A 17161-nucleotide genomic window follows, 5' to 3' on the forward strand; every position below is an offset into this window, starting at 1 on the left:
GTTTCTCCCAGTGGATGATGGGAGATGTGAGTCTGTGGAGGCTGTCCACGGCGCAGTGGGACTGGATGCTGTCAGCCTCAAACAGAACCGTGTGATTGACATGGCTGGACTTGCACCTGCTCATTTTGGGTGATGTCAACACCACAGCAATTTCTCACAAGACACCATCCCTTAGGGAAGTGTAATATACTGGGGGTATATTGAAATGAAATAGATAATCGAGATATTGTTACACTTCTTTGCAAACATACAGGTTATTGAATATACACACCTCTGTGAAATACATGTATTGTTATGTTTTCAAGAAACTGTTTTCTAGAATATTCCATTTCCACTGAGGACCCTTCTGTTTGATCTACATATGTGCGCTACTCGTATGAGCAGCCTTGAACCTTCTACCGTAGAGGTGGGCAGTGGGGGCCATATCTGTTTCTGGTTTTCATGCCAGCTTCTGGATACATTTCTCGTTAAGTGCATGAATGACAGCTGAACACTCTTCTCGTGTCCCCACATGAAACCGTAGTCTAATCTAATCTGCTGTGATCTAATCTCCCGCGTTGGTGTATACGGCCAGTTAGCTCATTTGGCCAGGGTAATTGGAACAGAAACCTGCGTACACACTAGCCCTCCAGGACCCGGGATTGCCCACCCCCTGTTCCCCAGACTTTTCTTCCCGAAACGTGGCAACTCTACCGCGCCCCCTGCAGACCCGTTGCAGTTATTGTAGCATAGAATATAGCATAGAATCTCTCCACCTTCGCTAATGTGTGGTGAGCGTTCTGGCGCAAATTGGCTGCCGTGCATCACCCAGGTGGGTGCTGCACATTGGTGGTGGGTGAGGTGAGTTCCCCTACACTGTAAAGCACTTTGAGCATTTGGAAAAGTGCTATATAAATGTAATTAATAATAATAATAATAATAATAATAATAATAATAATAATAGAACCCCAGGTCTCCACCACTGTATGCACGGTTGGGTGGGTGACCTTGTGTGTGTGTGTCTGTGTCTGTGTGTCTGTGTCTGTGTGCATGCGGTAGATGTTCATTTTCCACCCCCCGTCATCAAACCGGTAGGCAGGGTTTCGGAGACTTTGACTAGAGTAAGGTAGAAATAAATACGCTTTTCTGTAAGCGTAGAGAACAAAGGAAGCTGTACGTCCTCAGTAGAATACTGCCAGGCTCAGGGAAACCGTTACACAAGGACAGTTTTCTGTGCCCATGGAAGGTTATGCTGCTTTGTCTGGCAGGACTGGAGTGGCGGTGTGTGTGAGTGTTTGTGCTGCTGTAGTGCAGTATCGTAGTTAGGCAACCGGGCTTGTAACTCAAAGGTTGCGGTTTTGTTTCCTGGCTGGGGCGCTGGCATCGTACCCTTGAGCGTGGTGCTTAACCTGAATTGCTTCTGTAAAAATATCTAGCTGTGTGAATGGATACTGTGTAAAAACAAAAGGTGTTTATGTCGCTCTGGATAAGTGCGTCTGCTGCAGTACATGCTGAAATATAATGGAACTGTTTCTCTGACTGCCCATCGCAGGGTGAACAGCACAATCCTGTTAACCTCTGAGCTGCTGATCCCCTTCACGAGGTGAAGAGCTCATCACTGTTCATCTCTGAGCTCCTGTTCCCCGTTGTAGGGTGAAGAGCAGATCTGTTCACCTCTGAGCTGCTGTTCCCCATTGCAGGGTGAAGAGCTCAGCACCGTTCACCTCTGATCTGCTGAGTCAGTGTTATTCATCTGGTTACAGAAGGAAAGTTTGAAATCACTGAAAAAGTGATCCAAATGGCTGATGTAACTGGTATAATAAGTGGTTAAGTAGGTCTGTCTTTCTTCTCTTAAACTCCTGGCGTGCAGCATTAAAAGCAAATGGTTTTGCTTTTCATGCTAAAGTAAGCAGCTCGGGGATCATCAGTGAGGCAGTGGGAGAGAACACGTAGCCGTGCTTAATTCCAGTGTGGCTACACAGCTATACAGCGCTGCTGTGTGTCTGCATACATCTGTGTGCAGAGCCTGTTCTAGGCAAAGGCGACAAGGGCTGTCGTCCATGGTGCCATCCTTCTGGTTAGCTGCCAAACCATGTTAAAAAAGTCCATGTGTTGTGCCCATGACAGGTCCACCCTGGTCCACAATCTTGCCTAGGGCAGCAGAATGGCTAGAGCCACACCTGTGTGTGTGTGTGTGTGCGTGTGTGCATGCACGTGTTAGTGTGTGATTGGTGTTTGTTGCTGAGTGTGTGTGTGTGTGTGTGTGTGTGTGTGTGTGTGTCTGTGGTGTTTGTGGGTATGTGTGTGTGCATGCGTTTGTGAACGTGTGTGTGTGTGTTTCAGTTTGTGAATAAGTGTGGGTCTGTGTGCTGACAGACGAGTACGTGGTTGGCTGTGGGTACTTATGAGCGTTTCTGAATGCGAGTGAGACTTCTGTTGCCCAGTGGGCCTGCCCCCACTGCACCTGCCCCGCCCCATCCCCAGGGTGGATGCAGAAAAGATGAGTATCCGCCCCTGACCCCTCCCTCCTCCCCCCAGCCCAGCCCATTTTGATCCGCCCAGCCCAGCCCTTCCCGAACACCCGCTGGCTAGCAGGATGCCGTGGGACTTGTAGTCCTAAACGGCTGGTGCATCCTGTGCTTTTCGGTGACGCTGTAATCAGGCTGGGAATGGGACACTGTGGGCTGGGTAATGAGATAAACCGGAATGGCCAGATAAAACACAACAGCGAAGCACTGCGTTTACGCTCTTTATATTTTATTTAACTGTGGTTAAACTCAATTAGGTATACTAACTGGAGGGAGAGAAGAAAACGTAATAAGCTTTTTATTTAACCACTGCTGTATTATTTAGAAACGGAGCCGAACGGTAAAGATGCGTTTTCTTAAACTCCGTAATGAATCCTCGATTGGAAAGCAATTTCCTCCTCTGACATTTTTACTGCTCTAAACAAAGCAATCATGGCTGCCTTATTCTTGGTAATTTTCCGTTCTTAAGTGCTGCCCTTAATATGTATTTCCATACATCACCAGCACTGTGCCAGTGCATTACGCATACCTGGGCTATTTGAGATGATTTGCCTGTCTGTGTGAGCACAGAGTGTGTGTGTGCGCGCTCTGTGTGTGTGTGTGTGTGTGTGCGCTCTGTGTGTGTGTGTGTGTGTGTACGCTCTGTGTGTGTGATGTGATTTTCCTTTCACTAGAGCGCGGTCTTTCTGTAGTCAAGGGTTTTTAAGCAGTATTTTGAAATGTTTATACAGTGTGAGCTCTCCGCTCCACGAAACTACACACACTTTATCTGCACAGATACTTCGTCTGTGCACACACACACATACACACACACTTAATTTACCTGCACAGATGCTTAATCTGAACGAGCACACACACACACACACACACACACACACACACACACATACATAAGCACACACATTAACTGCGCACACATACTTTACCTGCAGAAGCACCTCCATGCAAACTTGAGTTGCCAGCACATTTTGCCTTCATATACACTTTATATGCCCTGCAGAGATCTCCTGTCTCAACCACACACACACACACGGTGTGCCTGCCACGCAGAAATATTCAGCCTCTAACACACACACACACACACGCACGCATGCACACACACCCACACACACACACACACACACGCACACACACACGCACGCACGCACGCACGCACACACACACACACACACACACACACACACACACACGGTGTGCCTGCCACGCAGAAATATTTAGCCTCTAACACACACACACACACACACACGCACGCACACACACACACGCGCACACACACACACACGCACACACTCCTCCCCTGTCACCCTCTTAAAACATCCCAGGGGCTCTGTGCTTTTCGCGGCGTCCCCAGCGCACTGCAGGCTGAGCTGAGGAGGCGAGAGGAGGAGGAGGAGGAGGAGGAGGAGAGGAGAAGCGAGGGAAGAGCGGTAAACGAGAGCTCCACACAGCCGGCGGGGCCTTTGATTAATTATTCACATCCTTCCCTCTCCAAACTGAGAACGCAGCAGAGACCACGCCAGCCAGCCAGCCAGCCAGCCAGCCAGCCAGCCCTGATTTCACCCGGAAAAGCGGCCACCACCACAACCTTTTCTCACCACCGCCGGGCCTGTTTTATTTATTTTTTTGGACGCCCCCGGTCCCCCAGCTCCCCCCCCCTCTCAGAATCCCCCCCCCTTCAGAAAGCCTGTAGAAGAGCGGGTGGAACGGCCGGGCTGTGCAGCTGTAATCCGCCGCGTCGGGGCTGCCAGCCCGGCGCTGCGTTGGCCCTCCCCGACCCCGCCAGGCTGAGCGCGAGCCGCCGCGTCCGCCGCCCGTCTGATCTGACGGAGGAGGCTGTGTTTACCGCCACATCTGCTTACGCCAGGAGAGAGGGAGAGGGAGAGAGAGAGAGAGAGAGGGAGAGAGAGAGAGAGAGAGGGAGAGGGGGAGACAGAGAGGGGGGGAGAGAGAGAGAGAGGGTGAGGGAGAGAGAGAGAGAGAGGGAGAGGGTGAGAGAGAGAGAGAGAGAGAGAAAAAGAAAGGGAGAGGGAGGGAGAGAGAGAGAGCGAGAGAGGTACCCGGGCTGCTCGCGCGCATTCGGAACCGGGCGACGTGCCCGACCCCCTCGCCCGGATGCCCACCCGCCCGTGCTGCTGCTTGTCTGACCCGCTGGTTCCGCCCCCGCCACGGGTGCTGAACAGATCCGCGCATTCACCTGCCGCTGCTGTGTTTATACTGCATTATGTGGTTTGAGTCATGGCCAACAATCAGTTTTTCATTTCCTTATTTATTCATAAATGTACAACACTGTACAAAGACAACACCGAGCTCTGAATAGCCAGCAACACATCTGCGTTCTCAGTGTGCGGAATTGTTTTTTAGTCATTCTAATTGCCTTTGCAATTGTACAATTGTAAATGTATTGCCTTATTGAATTGAAAAAAAAAATGATCCAGAATATCAACTTTACCTTACATCATAGGAACATACCCTGGCTTTAAAGGCCAGCTCTGGAACTAGGTGGGACTTTCAGGTGAATGAAAACTTGGAACATCTCAGTGTAAAACGAGTTTGATTTCTGTACCTTAATAAAAACGTATGAATGCTGCGATGTTAAATTGATGCTGCCCTCGGTTTGGATTAGAGCAGAGTTCAGCTTTTGGTGCGTTCAGTCCAGACTTCAGTTGTTTTCTTCGGAGGACTTCAGTCTCCGTGGCCTCTGACGGTATCGGCGAAAGCCGGCTCGTTAAAGTTTGTCGCAAGCCGGGTTTGAATTTTCTCTTCCAATTAGCGCACAGCTGTGAAATGTGGTGGGAGTCGTGTAGCTACGCGTTAGCGCCGGGCCTTCGCTGAATTATGAAGGATTATTCATCCTGAGTGATTCATCTTACTTTGCCTCGGGGGAGGGGTGGGGATGGGGGGTGGTGGTGGTTGGAGGGGTGGTGGGGGGGTGGGGGGGGGGGGGGGTGTTTGGCTTTTTCTATCATCGCCATGGTGACGGAAGTACGCCGTCTCCCTGCCATATGCGTCCAGTCGCGGGAAGGACGCACCCGGAAGGCCTCCCTGCCTGTAAAGATTTGATGTGTGGAGTTAATCGGGAAGGAGGGAGAGCAGAGAGAGAGAGAGGCTGTCCTTCTCGCTCATCGCGCGTTGCGTTCTGTCAGTCCACAAACGCACACTGCCAACCCTGCCTGATCGGTACAAAGGAGAGCTAGAAACGCGCCCCTCCCAAAATGTCCCCCGCACACAGTGTTGATTTTGGAGAGCGACAGCGTTTAAATCACGAACTGTCTGTGAAAGCAGTGTTTCAAACAAAAATAAATAAATGAGCAAACACGCACATTCCATTCTTATGGAATGGTACATTTCCTATAACTAAATGTGCTACATGCTGCATTAAATGTAGAGCGTAAGTGAAGAAGAATTTGCTGTCTTGTAATGTGAATTATATGTTTAGTGGAGGGTATTTCAGGAGGCAGGATTACTGAGTTGACTGGATAACTGCACTGAGTAAAACCCAGAACAGCTCCTTTTACTTCAGTCCATGTTTCAGATTTGAAAGGTTTCTGGGATTTACTCAGTGCAGTTATCCAGCTAACTCAGTAATCCTGCTTCATGAAACAGGGCCCTGTTTAGACTTGGAATGGATGTTTGTGTGTGTGCACAATGTGTGAGCGGCACACGTGTGCGGATGTGTGCACGAGCGGTGTGTGTGTGTGTGTGTGTGCGTGTGCGCGTGCGCGTGTGTGCGTGCGTGCGTGCGTGCGTGCGTGAGCGGCTCTCACCTTGCCATTGGCTCTGGTTTCAGATCTTCGTCTTCACGGTGTGGCACTGGGAGTTCTTCATGCTGCCGCTCTTCCTCTTCCTCCTCATCGTTTGGAACTACGTCCAGGTCGCCACCGGGAAGGTCAACAGCACCCCCGACTTGGTGAGTCACGCAGGGTTCAAACAGCAGGGGGCGATCTTTTCCGGTTCTCACCAATGAGAGGTGAGAGCGGGGCCTTTTGAACTAACAGAAATACTGCTGGCTGTGTTCTTAATTCCCTAGTATTACATCTATACCTAATTAGATAATTATTACCAGAAGTTGGAACACAATCCTGAAATGGATCGGTCCTTGTTGTGCACCCCTTATCTACGTTGTGTGTTACAGGAAGCCATTGACGTAGGAGATGATGAAGAGGAAGAGGAGAAGGTACGTGAACACTTGCACACGCAAGACTAGAAAAATTCTTCACGGCAGTTTTTTTCTCTTTTTATTTGCATTGGAAATAAAAAAACACAAAAAGATTCAGGAAGCAAAATAACAAATTCCCAGTTGGAAAAAAACAAATCTTTTAGCACCTCACGAAAAAAAGCCAAAAAAACAACACTTCCCTTTCCAGTTCCTCTGTGGTGTCCCTCTGGCTATTGCATATTTTGCCACTTTTTACTTTTCTTGCTTGAAACGGGGAAATAGACCTGAAACCTCATCACTAATGGGCATGTAGCTGTCATCAGGGACCCTTATAAGGAGTTAGAATTTCAGACCAGACGCTCCTAATTAGTCCATTTAGTCCTTGGCTGAACTCAGGTTAACATAACATAAATTGAGTTAGGGGCTGATCATTGGCAGTAATGTTTTGGCAGGCTGGAATTCAAATTCAAATGCAAATTCAAACGCGCTAATGTATCGGGTTAGGCACTTCAGAGCCCGGTTTAGTTTGAAGCTTTTCGCATCGCAAACTGTCTAGATCACAGCCAAATCTTGGTCTTCGCTGCGTCTGAAGTGTTAATTAATTTTTTTTCGCGTTTCCGTGTTAAATTAGAAGCACGTTATTGGTCGATTCCACGAAGGAAGGAGTTAATGTGGGGGTGCGTTTCTCTTATTGCTTTTATGAGCGAGGAAGGGGGGAATTGTTCGAGAGCCTCCGAGCGGTGACCCTTCCACCAGGGGGCAGCGCACATAATTCATATCCACCGTCGGCTCAATATATTCAGCAGCGATGACTGGGGGCTACCTTCATCTCCGGCTGGGTTAAACCAGGGTCCTGCTTGCTTTAAATAAATGGATCTTCCTCCTTAAGATCCTGCCTGGAGTGGGGAGCCACAGTAATTCATGTGTGAAGTACGCTCTGATATTTGTGCGTGTGCTACATTAAAGATCGCTCTGCAGAGCTCACCGTTATAACGGGTGCTGGAAAAGACCTCCTGTCCAGCACACAAACTAGCGATAATGAAATTAGTCCTCCTTGGCTGAATTGTATGTCATTTTCCCCTAAAAATATGTTTGTGTGTGTTGTGTTGTTCTGTGGGGTGTGTGTGTGCGTGAGTTCGTGCGTGCATGGGTGCGTGTGCGTGTGTGTGTATATATATGTGTGTGCTTCTGTGTGAGTGACAGTTTCAGTCCGTTGTGGTGTGCCACTGTTGGTTGATTCGTTGGTTGTAAGTACTTATTTCAGTTGGAGATTTCTCCTCCAGATGTTAAATTTCAATGTTTAATTGCCTTTTTTATTGTAAATGTATGGCAATTTGGTTTTGATCACGACTTTTAAATTTGATGTCATGAATGCAGATGAAATATGCGCTTCAAATCAAAACAGGAAAACATAAATGAGCTGTTGTCAGAGTTTAGACGAATGGTGAATCTAGATACTGGAGGAGGTTAATAATCAAAATGCTTTCAGCAGTGCAACTGGTCATGTACTGTAAGTCATGGCAAAGTCATAGCAGTGTGAGGCAAAGCAACCCAGTGCATTCCAAAAAATGAAAATAAAAAATAAAATATGGAGAAGACAATGTTGAGTTTACCATGATGAAGCACATTTCCTTCTGAGAGAGTGAGAGAGAGAGAAAGACGGGGGCGGTGTTTGCATATTACAAATAGTCAGAATGGTCTCAGCTGTGACCCACGCTACCAATCATGTGCAAAGAGACAGTGTTTAATTCTTGGAGGTGAAACGGGCCCATATTTTAGTGAAACGGGGGTGTGGGAGCTTAGAGGGGCTCCCGGGAGATTCGGGGGTGGGGGGGGCTGGGTCCGGGGGAGGGGTACTCCTCTCCAGTGCTCTGTGGGGTGCCAGGCTGTCCCTCCTTCCTCTCATGGGGGAGTGGGTGAGGGTGAGGGAGGAGCAGGGGGGCGGGTGAGGGAGGAGCAGGGGAGCGGGTGCAGCAGAATGCGGAGATCACTGGGGTCAGCTGAGAGTACGTCTGAACTAAGAGCAGAGTCGGTCCTGTGCACTGTTTTAAAGACACTGTGCAATCAAAAGCGGTTTTTTTATTGTTCCGTTTTACACAACATAAAAAGTGGCGGGAGGTCACGTTTCCCTGGTGCACTTCCTGTCAGACTCCTGTGCAGTTCTCACATTGGCTGACTGCTGGCGGCCATTTCAGGGCCGAGTTGAGACTCTCCTCCGCGTGTTTTTCTCTGTTTGCGCGTTTTCCATGCGAGCTGCTTCTACTGACAGTGCCTGGGAAAATGGTGACATCTCAGCCCTTCCCATTTCACAGGTGAATCAGAGGGAATGCCTTTGGCCTTGTTTTCAAATGCCAGTTCAGAAAAGCCTGTGATCCTTCAGAGCTCTCCAGCAGATTACTTACTCTTGGAAGCACATTGGAATGGTTGCCTGCTTGCTTTTTAATTAATAATCTGTCCTCTTTAACATTTGCCCTTTGTGTACCGTACCACACTTTAGGATGGAGAGAAAAGAGGACTGAGGGACAAGATTCACATGATTCAGGAGATTGTGGTGACCGTTCAGAACCTTCTGGGAGAACTCGCATGCATTGGGGAAAGAATCAAAAAGTAAGCGTGTTTTAGGTACTTCCAGTTTTCTATAAACGCCAAGGGCAGTGTGGTCATACTATACTGGAAATTACTTAAATTCTCATTTCATAAAGTCACGACTCATAGCCATATTAGTGATACATTCTCAGTAATACTGTTAAGTCATTTGTTCTGAAATCATTTTGAGTTGTGTCAATCTCACTGAATTGTGATTTGTTCACAAGGCTGGGTGTGTTCTGAACCATTCTTTTTCATATATGTGTTACCACCACCAGAAGTAATGAATTTGTGCAAAAAAAACAGCCGTTTGATTAAACTGAGAGCTGAACGTTAAGTACAGGCACGACAGGCCTCGGCCTTAAAATGGTGGCATCTCAAAGTGAAGGTTAGCCGTTGAGCGGTGAGTCATTAACTCGGCTTTCATCGCCCCCCCACCCCCACCCCCACCCCCCCAGCACTTTCAACTGGTCGGTGCCGTTTCTGACCATCCTGGCCGGCCTGGTCCTCCTGGTGGTGACAGTGCTGACGTTCTTCATCCCCCTGCGCTACATTGTTCTAATATGGGGTGAGTTCCTGCTCTTCGGCTTTGCTTGTGACGACACTGTGAACCTGGTGCTGTCGGTTTGGCCATGTCCTCCCATTCACTTTGCCCCCCCCCCCCCGATTCTGGGGTTTGGTCGAGTGTGGAAAATCCTGCTGTCTGGTTTGGGCAGGCTGAAGGAGGAGGATGAGGAGGGGTGAGTTGGCACAAGAGGTGGTTTGAGGTCTCCTGCTTGATTTTAACTAAATATGACTCATTTTTTCTCAGTTTGAGAAATTGTACGGCTGTTATCAACAGTATTTTACTAGGGATTCCTCTAGTGAACCGTTGAACAACCTCAAAACCAGATAATACTCTTACTCAACGATGTGCCTTCAGTTCCTGTAAGTGAACAGAATGAATACTTTAATTTATGATTATCCCATGTGATTATAAACAGCAATAGGCATTTTTGTAGATGTATGTGGCGGGTTTGAAGGTTATTTCCATATCTTTTATTTACTCCCATATTTAATTCCTTTTTTCTCTCTCTCTCTCGCAGGTATTAACAAATTTACCAAGAAGCTTCGGAAGCCGTACGCCGTGGACAGCAGCGAAGTGCTGGACTTCCTCAAGCGCGTGCCGTCCGACGTTCAGAAGGTAAGGGGTCCTGATTCGCCGCCCGGCGACGAGACGACCAGGCGTCCGACTCCCCGAGACGCCGGCGCCGGGTCAGGCGACCGCACGCCTCCCCGGCGTTTAAAGCAACACGCTTCCTGTCTCTCTCGTTTTGTTATCAATCGATCCGCGGTGCGTTCTGATTGGATCGCTCCTGTACCGGGAGAGGGCGTCTTGGGACCGGCCCTGTCGCTGGTTATGGCTTCCGTCTCTTCGTGACAAAAGGCGCGTTCTCCACGCCGAGTTCCCCACCCCTCGCGCTCACCCCCCCCCCCCCCCTCCCCCGCAGCGCGGCCGTACGGAGCAGCGCGCCGGTCTGTCATTCGCAGTCGAGTCACAGAGCTGCGAGGCTACGCTAGCGCTGCTCAGTGGGCTGCGTGCGTTTCCGTGTGAACGCCCAACCAACCGTCTCTGCCCACCTCAGGGGAGAGAGAGTTTGGGCAGTGTCAGTCTGGGAAGAGTGCGTCACCCCCACCCCTCAGACTCCCCTGCGTGTCACCACCCCCCCCCCCCCCCCACCCCCACTGGGGCCTGCTGCCAGATTTCGGCGGACGTTGTCTGAGTAACCCCTTATGAAGCGGCGTTTTGGCTGAGCGGTCCAAGCTGGCAGCGCAAGACGGTAAACATTTCTGTATTCATGGGCTCACAAATGCGTGCACTCCACAGAGAAAACACGTCATTAGGACTAAGGACTATGGGGAAAACAACACATGCACACACACGCACACGCACACAGACACGCACATACACACGCACATGCACACTCACACACACACACACATATACGCACACATACGCACCTATACACACACACACACACACAAATCAGGTAGGGCCTGACAGGCATATTTATACATATATTAAACGTTTGACGACAGAACGTCTTACGTAAAGGATTTTTGAGTAAGAAATGAGTAAATCACCATCATAATGTTGCTGCTAATTAGTAGCCTGCGTACCAAAACAGAAAACCCGCCCAGCACCAGCGCACAAATCACCAGAAATGAGTAAAAAGTTGGACTGCAGGCCTGTCTGGCTGCGGTAATGGCTCGCTTGTGTAATTAGAGCGTTTGCGGGATCTACAAAGCGGCCCTCAAAAAAGCGAGCTTCTCACGAGTCGGCGGTCATCCAGCGCTAACTAGCGGCTGTCAGCTCTGAAGGCGACCGCCGCCGCGCTCAGGTACGGCTGCCAGGTGCGTTTGATTCCTCCTCCTCTTCCTCTCCCTCCGTTTTAATCGGACCGCGATAATTAGCGGGCGACTCCGGAGCTCCGGGATGAGAAACGGCGGGAGAAACGGAGAGGGGAAGCTCCTCCGCAGGCTAGCGTAGCGCCGCTAATGCGACTCCGCTCCTTCGCAGGGCTGGCCGTCAAAATCGTCGTTTTCGCCCTTAGACGTATAACACGTTACTATTTTCATGTGTATTTGCATTTGTATGTGCCATAAAAATTTTTCCCCGTTATTTCCTGGATTGATTTATTAGTTACATAAAGATAAATATTATAATTATTTTCCCGCTTTAATAGACAGGAAAAAACACGTTGCAGTTTAAAACGTAGGCCGTATGTGGTAAGCTATACTCACTGGACGTACACAGAACAAAGTGAAACACTTTGTCTAGAGGTGTTCTCAGATTCCACATTCCCCACGTTTCTCGCCAAAAAATCAATAGACAACACATGAACTCCAGATTGCGTCTAGCTGAGGGAAAGTGTGTGAACTCTTACCGTCCGGGGGTCCGGGGGTCCGGGGGTCCTTTCAGTTCAGAAACAAAGTGCTTGCAGGTGAGAGGTGGGCAGCGGTTCTCATTACTCTGTGCTGCGGTTTCGTCTGAAGGAAGCTGAGCCTTCTGTCGGCGCTCTGTCTTACCAGCTTTCTCACGGGCCGATCCCCTCTGTGGCCGAGGCCTGCTTTTAATGCTGGGATTTCGGAGGGACTGGGTAAAGGGACCCCTGGCTTGTGAAATCCTCCCTCCCTCACATTAATCCCCCCCGCTCCCCCGTGTTTAGGGGCTGACTCATTACCGGCGGGCCCCCCCCCCCTCTGGTCGACCCCCTCCCGGGGGAGTCGTTACCTTGTGGCCAGCTCCGTCAGCTCGGGTTACCTTGTTTTCGCAGGTGCAGCACCTGGAGCTGAGAGCCACCAGCAGCCAGACGCCCGCCAGGAAGAAGCGCTGAAGGCTGCCGGCCCGGGGAAGGTTAGAGGCCCCTCCCACCTGAACAGGACCACGCCCCCTTGCCACACATTCACCGCCCACTTTTTCCCATCTACGTACCTGATGTACTGTAGAGGGATGTCTGGTCTGCCTGGCCTGGCCTACCTGAGGGGGTGTCCTTGGGGGGGGGGATGGGGGGGGCGAGGAATAGGACGTGTCGACTTAACCCACAAACAGACACCGTAACCACGGGGACCGTAACCACGGGGACCGTAAGCTCAACACTGTTTCGACAGTGTTGAACCCAGCTCACCTCACCTGTGTGTTCCCTCTAGACTCCACCCGAGGGCGCCAAGGACTGTCACTGCACTCACCGCCATTCGCTCTGCAAAGAACGTCAGCTGCACTCACCGCCATTCGCTCTGCAGAGAACGTCAACCCCGCCGTAACGCGTACAAACACTGAGGCTTCCCGGCTATCTGCGTTTAGCACTGCATCAGCGCTGCCAACCGGAAACACTTCTCACTTTACAATGTGGCTGGTGTTTAACTTCATTTACAGCGTTCCTGGTGGGGTGTTTACATTCTCACAGCTCCTGCTGTTATTGCTGCATTGACATTCCAGCACATTTTGGCGTAATAAAAATCTCAAGGAAACTCTTCCTAACAACTGGAAAACGTGGTAATTGTTTTAAACGTGTAATTGAAAGATTGATTCTTCCAAAATGTTGAGAGCACCGCCAACTAAAGCTTGTTTAAAAAAATTGCTCATCCCAAAAATACTCTAAAGCATCTGAATATACTTTATATAAAAATATTTGCATCTAACATTAAAAGCCGTACTATTTAATTGGGGGTAAGAGGGTGGGATTAATAACCATACTCCTTTTAAAAATATTCTCCTTTTTAAATCGTATCAATAATGCTGGTGCTGACCATGAACAAGGAACTGTATTCTGTATTGTATGCAGTAATGCACTGTTTGCCTATTAGTTAAAATGCCACAGAATATTGCTGAGGGTTCTGTGGCAAATGTGAGGGATTTATTTACCATGTAATTATAATTTTATATAAGACATATTCAATAACACGGATTATTTTCATCACCATTTTACAGCACCTATTGATATTAAATTGAATGCTAAATATGGTTTTATGGATGAACATGTTGATGGTTTTATGTTTATATTCTCTGATGTGTCCGAATGTACGGATTTGCTGTAAATACGTTTATAAAGAAATAGGAAACGGGTCTGTGCATCTCTTTGCAGTTTGTTTTTGAGGATAAATCTGTTCAAATGGTAAATGAAAGTGCTCTCCTTTCTCTCTCTCTCTCTCTCTCTCTCTCTCTCTCACTGTCCTTTCTCTCTCTCTCTCTCTCTCCCTCTCTGCCTCCCTCCACACTCTGTCCAGGCAGAGTGAAAGAAGAAAGGGAAACAGGTCTGTGTATTATGTTCTCTCCTGCTGCAGCCCATCCTATGTTTGTTATTGAAGATAAATCCGTTCGGCTGGCGAATTACAGCGCCCCTCTCTCTCTCTTTGTCCGCGCGCTAAGCGCGTCTGATCGCGCCTCGTGTGATGGAGGCCCTGGCAGGGATTCGGGGGGGGGGGGGGGGGGGGTCTCGGGGTCCTCGAATGAAATGAAATGAAAGAGGCGAGCGGTTGTTCGCTGCGGCGGCGGCGGCGATGGCGGCGGCGTTCGCGGCGCACATGAAAGCCGCGTTTGCGCGGATCACTGGGTGACCTGGGCTTTGTTGTCCTTCTCACGATGAGAGGGGGCTCCAGATGAGAGCCGGGCCGTGGGGGGGGGGGGGGGGGGGGTCTGGTAGGGGGGGTCCCTCCGCTCGGCGCTTCGCGTCCCCATTAGCCTCACCTGCCCGTGATGGCCTCAGCGCTGCTCCGCTCCCGCACACAGCGCGCTCACCTCGCTATGGCAACAGAGCGCCGAAACTGGGACGTCCCTCGCCATCATCGTCCATTCGTGCCGTGACCATGGGCGGTGTTTCTGCTGCGTATCGCGCTTTATGGTGCGTCGTATTTAAAGCCAATTACAGCAAATCTACTCACGTTTTTCAGCCTACTAGTATTCAATGTGTGCAATACTCTCCTGGCGTTCCCAAACTTGGGAATAAACGGATTTATAATGCAAATATAGCTGTACCAAGTATAGCTCTACCAAGAAAAGAGGTGGAGATATGCTTGGAAAAATATACATCTCAAGAGGGCAGTGTTCATCTAGTCCGCACAATTATTTTAATCCCTCTTCAGCCTTCAGTAACACATAAATAATATCTTTCTGATGACTTCCTGTGAAATGGAGCATATATTTTTGTGTAGAGTAGTTGTTTAGAAAAGGCCATAAGTAAATGAAGCACAATGTGGCTGTTTGGCTAGAATGAAAGTTTTGTAGAACAGCCAGAAAAGTTACTGCAATCGGCTACGCTTTCTATGAACGGTCCTTCATAAGGGTTAATAACTCAGTCATAAGCACTACATAGTGCCTTTATAAGCACCACATAGATCTTCATAAATGTTTGTAGCAATAACCACAAATACAGGTACACGGTGTGTGTCACTTGGTATGTCAGTGTAGTGTCACTGTCTGCAGGAGTGGGGACATGACATGCCATATGCCTATTTGCAGTTATTGATATAAGCATTTATTATGTTTTTGCAGTGCTTCTGAAAGTGCTTTATACTGTTTATGAAGGTATTTATATAGTTACCATTCATAGAAAGTGTTGCCAATTAAAACTACATAATTCCATTGTTACGTTTTTGGCTGATACACCTTACTTTTACAAACCGAGAAAAAAACACTAATATAAAATATAAATAAATAATTTCACCCAAACTAGTGATTATGACTTTACCAAAGCAACACTGACAGTGAATCACCTTTCCCTGCCAAACTCCTGCATTCAAAGTTGATCTCAGTTGTTTACTTTATTAAGTAATCGACCACCTTAATACAGCTTAAATCAATGGGAGGAAACATATTAAGATTACAGTGGAGTTGAGTATAGTCAATATTAAAAGGTTCCAGGATTTTCACACAGTTCGATAAATACATGAACTTAGTATGAAGGAAAAAGCACATAAACACTTAAATTATAAGACTATAATTACACACATCCAAGATTTGCTTTTTGCAATGCCCGCTGAAAATGTGCCCAGAAAGAGACCCAGGGCTTTAATATTCCATTTCCAAGAAAACACAGAAATGTATTTTGAAAAAAGTAAAACTAAAAAAAAAAAAGTTAAGTTTACTGCATTTTTGTTGCGTCCTGTTATATAATGACTATAAGAGAAGCTTTTGTAAAAATAGATGTGGACTGGCTGAGCTATGTCTGTCTGACACTGACTCTGCAGACACAGAACCCAGGGGGCTCTGAGAAGGGGGCTGGATGTGTGTGTGTGTGTGTGTGTGTGTGTGTCTGTTTGGGGAAGGAGGGAGGGTGGGTGGCGGTTGTTTCATCTGATCCAAGCATTGAACGTCCCAGCTTTCCCGCTACCGACCGCCACCGCCCCCCCCCCCCCCCCTTTCCACCACCCACCCACCCCCTCCCGTCCTCCATCTCAACAGCTCAGCTATAGGCCAATGAAACAGCATCAGCTGAGGCTGTATGAAAGTTTGATTGGCTCCCAGGGACCCGCCGGAGCCCCAGGCTATCTCTCTGACAGGCTGATAGAGACATCACCGGGTTCTCCCAGGAATTGCCACCGGGGGTCCGTTTCAAAGTGAGGGGGAGTCGACGTGACCCCGCTCCCTCCCCCCCCGCTCCCCCGCTCACCCCGGCATCTGAGGAGACGGATCCCACACACAAGCTCGACCCTCAGCGCTTTCTCTGCTTCCATCAGGAGGAAGGGAGGGAGGGATGGAGGGAGGGAAGCGGAGGAGGGGGAGGGGGGGGGGGGTGCGGGGAGAGGGCCAGCCCTCGCCGATACCGCCGAGAGAAGCGCGGAGCTGCAGCCGGGGAGAGGTGAAAGCAATTAAACGGGCGCTCTTCGGGAGGATGTTAATCAGACAGTCCTTCCCAGACACCAAACTCCCTCTGCCAGGATCACGGACCTCCGCGTCTAATTATTTCATTTCCTGTAAGAGCGGGCAGCGTTCTACCCGCATGATAATCTCGGCCGTGATTAATATTTCATACCTGCGCGCCTCGCGCTCCGAGCCGGGGGTTCTGGTTGGAATTCTCCGCGTGTGACTTCCAGGGCAGGGCCGCCACAGCGGATGAGTCACAGCAGGCGCCGGGCGAACACAAACTGAAAACTCTGAAAGTTCAGCGCAGTGCAAACACTTCTTCTCTGCGCGGGGGAAAAAAAACACCGGCGAAATAAACGCGCTCACTTAAAATCCGCACGAATGCAGCCGCTGGAGAGAGAGAGCGAGAGAGAGAGATGGGTCTTTCCAAATGGAGAGAACACCGTTCGCATACGTGCTTCTCTGCAGTTAGATAGCTAGTCCTGGGGGAGAGGCTGGTTTGTAATCATCTTGCTTGTACCCATCCTTAACTCACCACAGAGTTAGATTCTGGAACATTCCAGCTTTAGT

At 49.1% G+C, this 17161-nt stretch overlaps 1 protein-coding gene across 3 annotated transcripts in view; it reads left to right on the plus strand.

The window, feature by feature from the left end:
- Positions 1–13855, plus strand: part of mctp2a (multiple C2 domains, transmembrane 2a) — a 40309-nt gene extending 26454 nt beyond the window's left edge. For 2 of the 3 annotated variants that reach the window (XM_035394933.1, XM_035394936.1), the window contains 7 exons: positions 6295–6414; positions 6640–6681; positions 9161–9270; positions 9708–9817; positions 10335–10432; positions 12567–12646; positions 12940–13855. In XM_035394933.1, the coding sequence (XP_035250824.1) occupies positions 6295–6414; positions 6640–6681; positions 9161–9270; positions 9708–9817; positions 10335–10432; positions 12567–12626 (540 nt within the window). In that variant the 3' untranslated portion in view covers positions 12627–12646; positions 12940–13855. The remainder of the gene's footprint in view (positions 1–6294; positions 6415–6639; positions 6682–9160; positions 9271–9707; positions 9818–10334; positions 10433–12566; positions 12647–12939) is intronic. The other variant, XM_035394935.1, reaches the window with a different exon arrangement.
- The last annotated feature ends 3306 nt before the right edge of the window (positions 13856–17161 follow it).

Source organism: Anguilla anguilla, chromosome 16, assembly GCF_013347855.1.
Source record: "Anguilla anguilla isolate fAngAng1 chromosome 16, fAngAng1.pri, whole genome shotgun sequence".
In the NCBI taxonomy this organism is placed as follows: domain Eukaryota; kingdom Metazoa; phylum Chordata; class Actinopteri; order Anguilliformes; family Anguillidae; genus Anguilla; species Anguilla anguilla.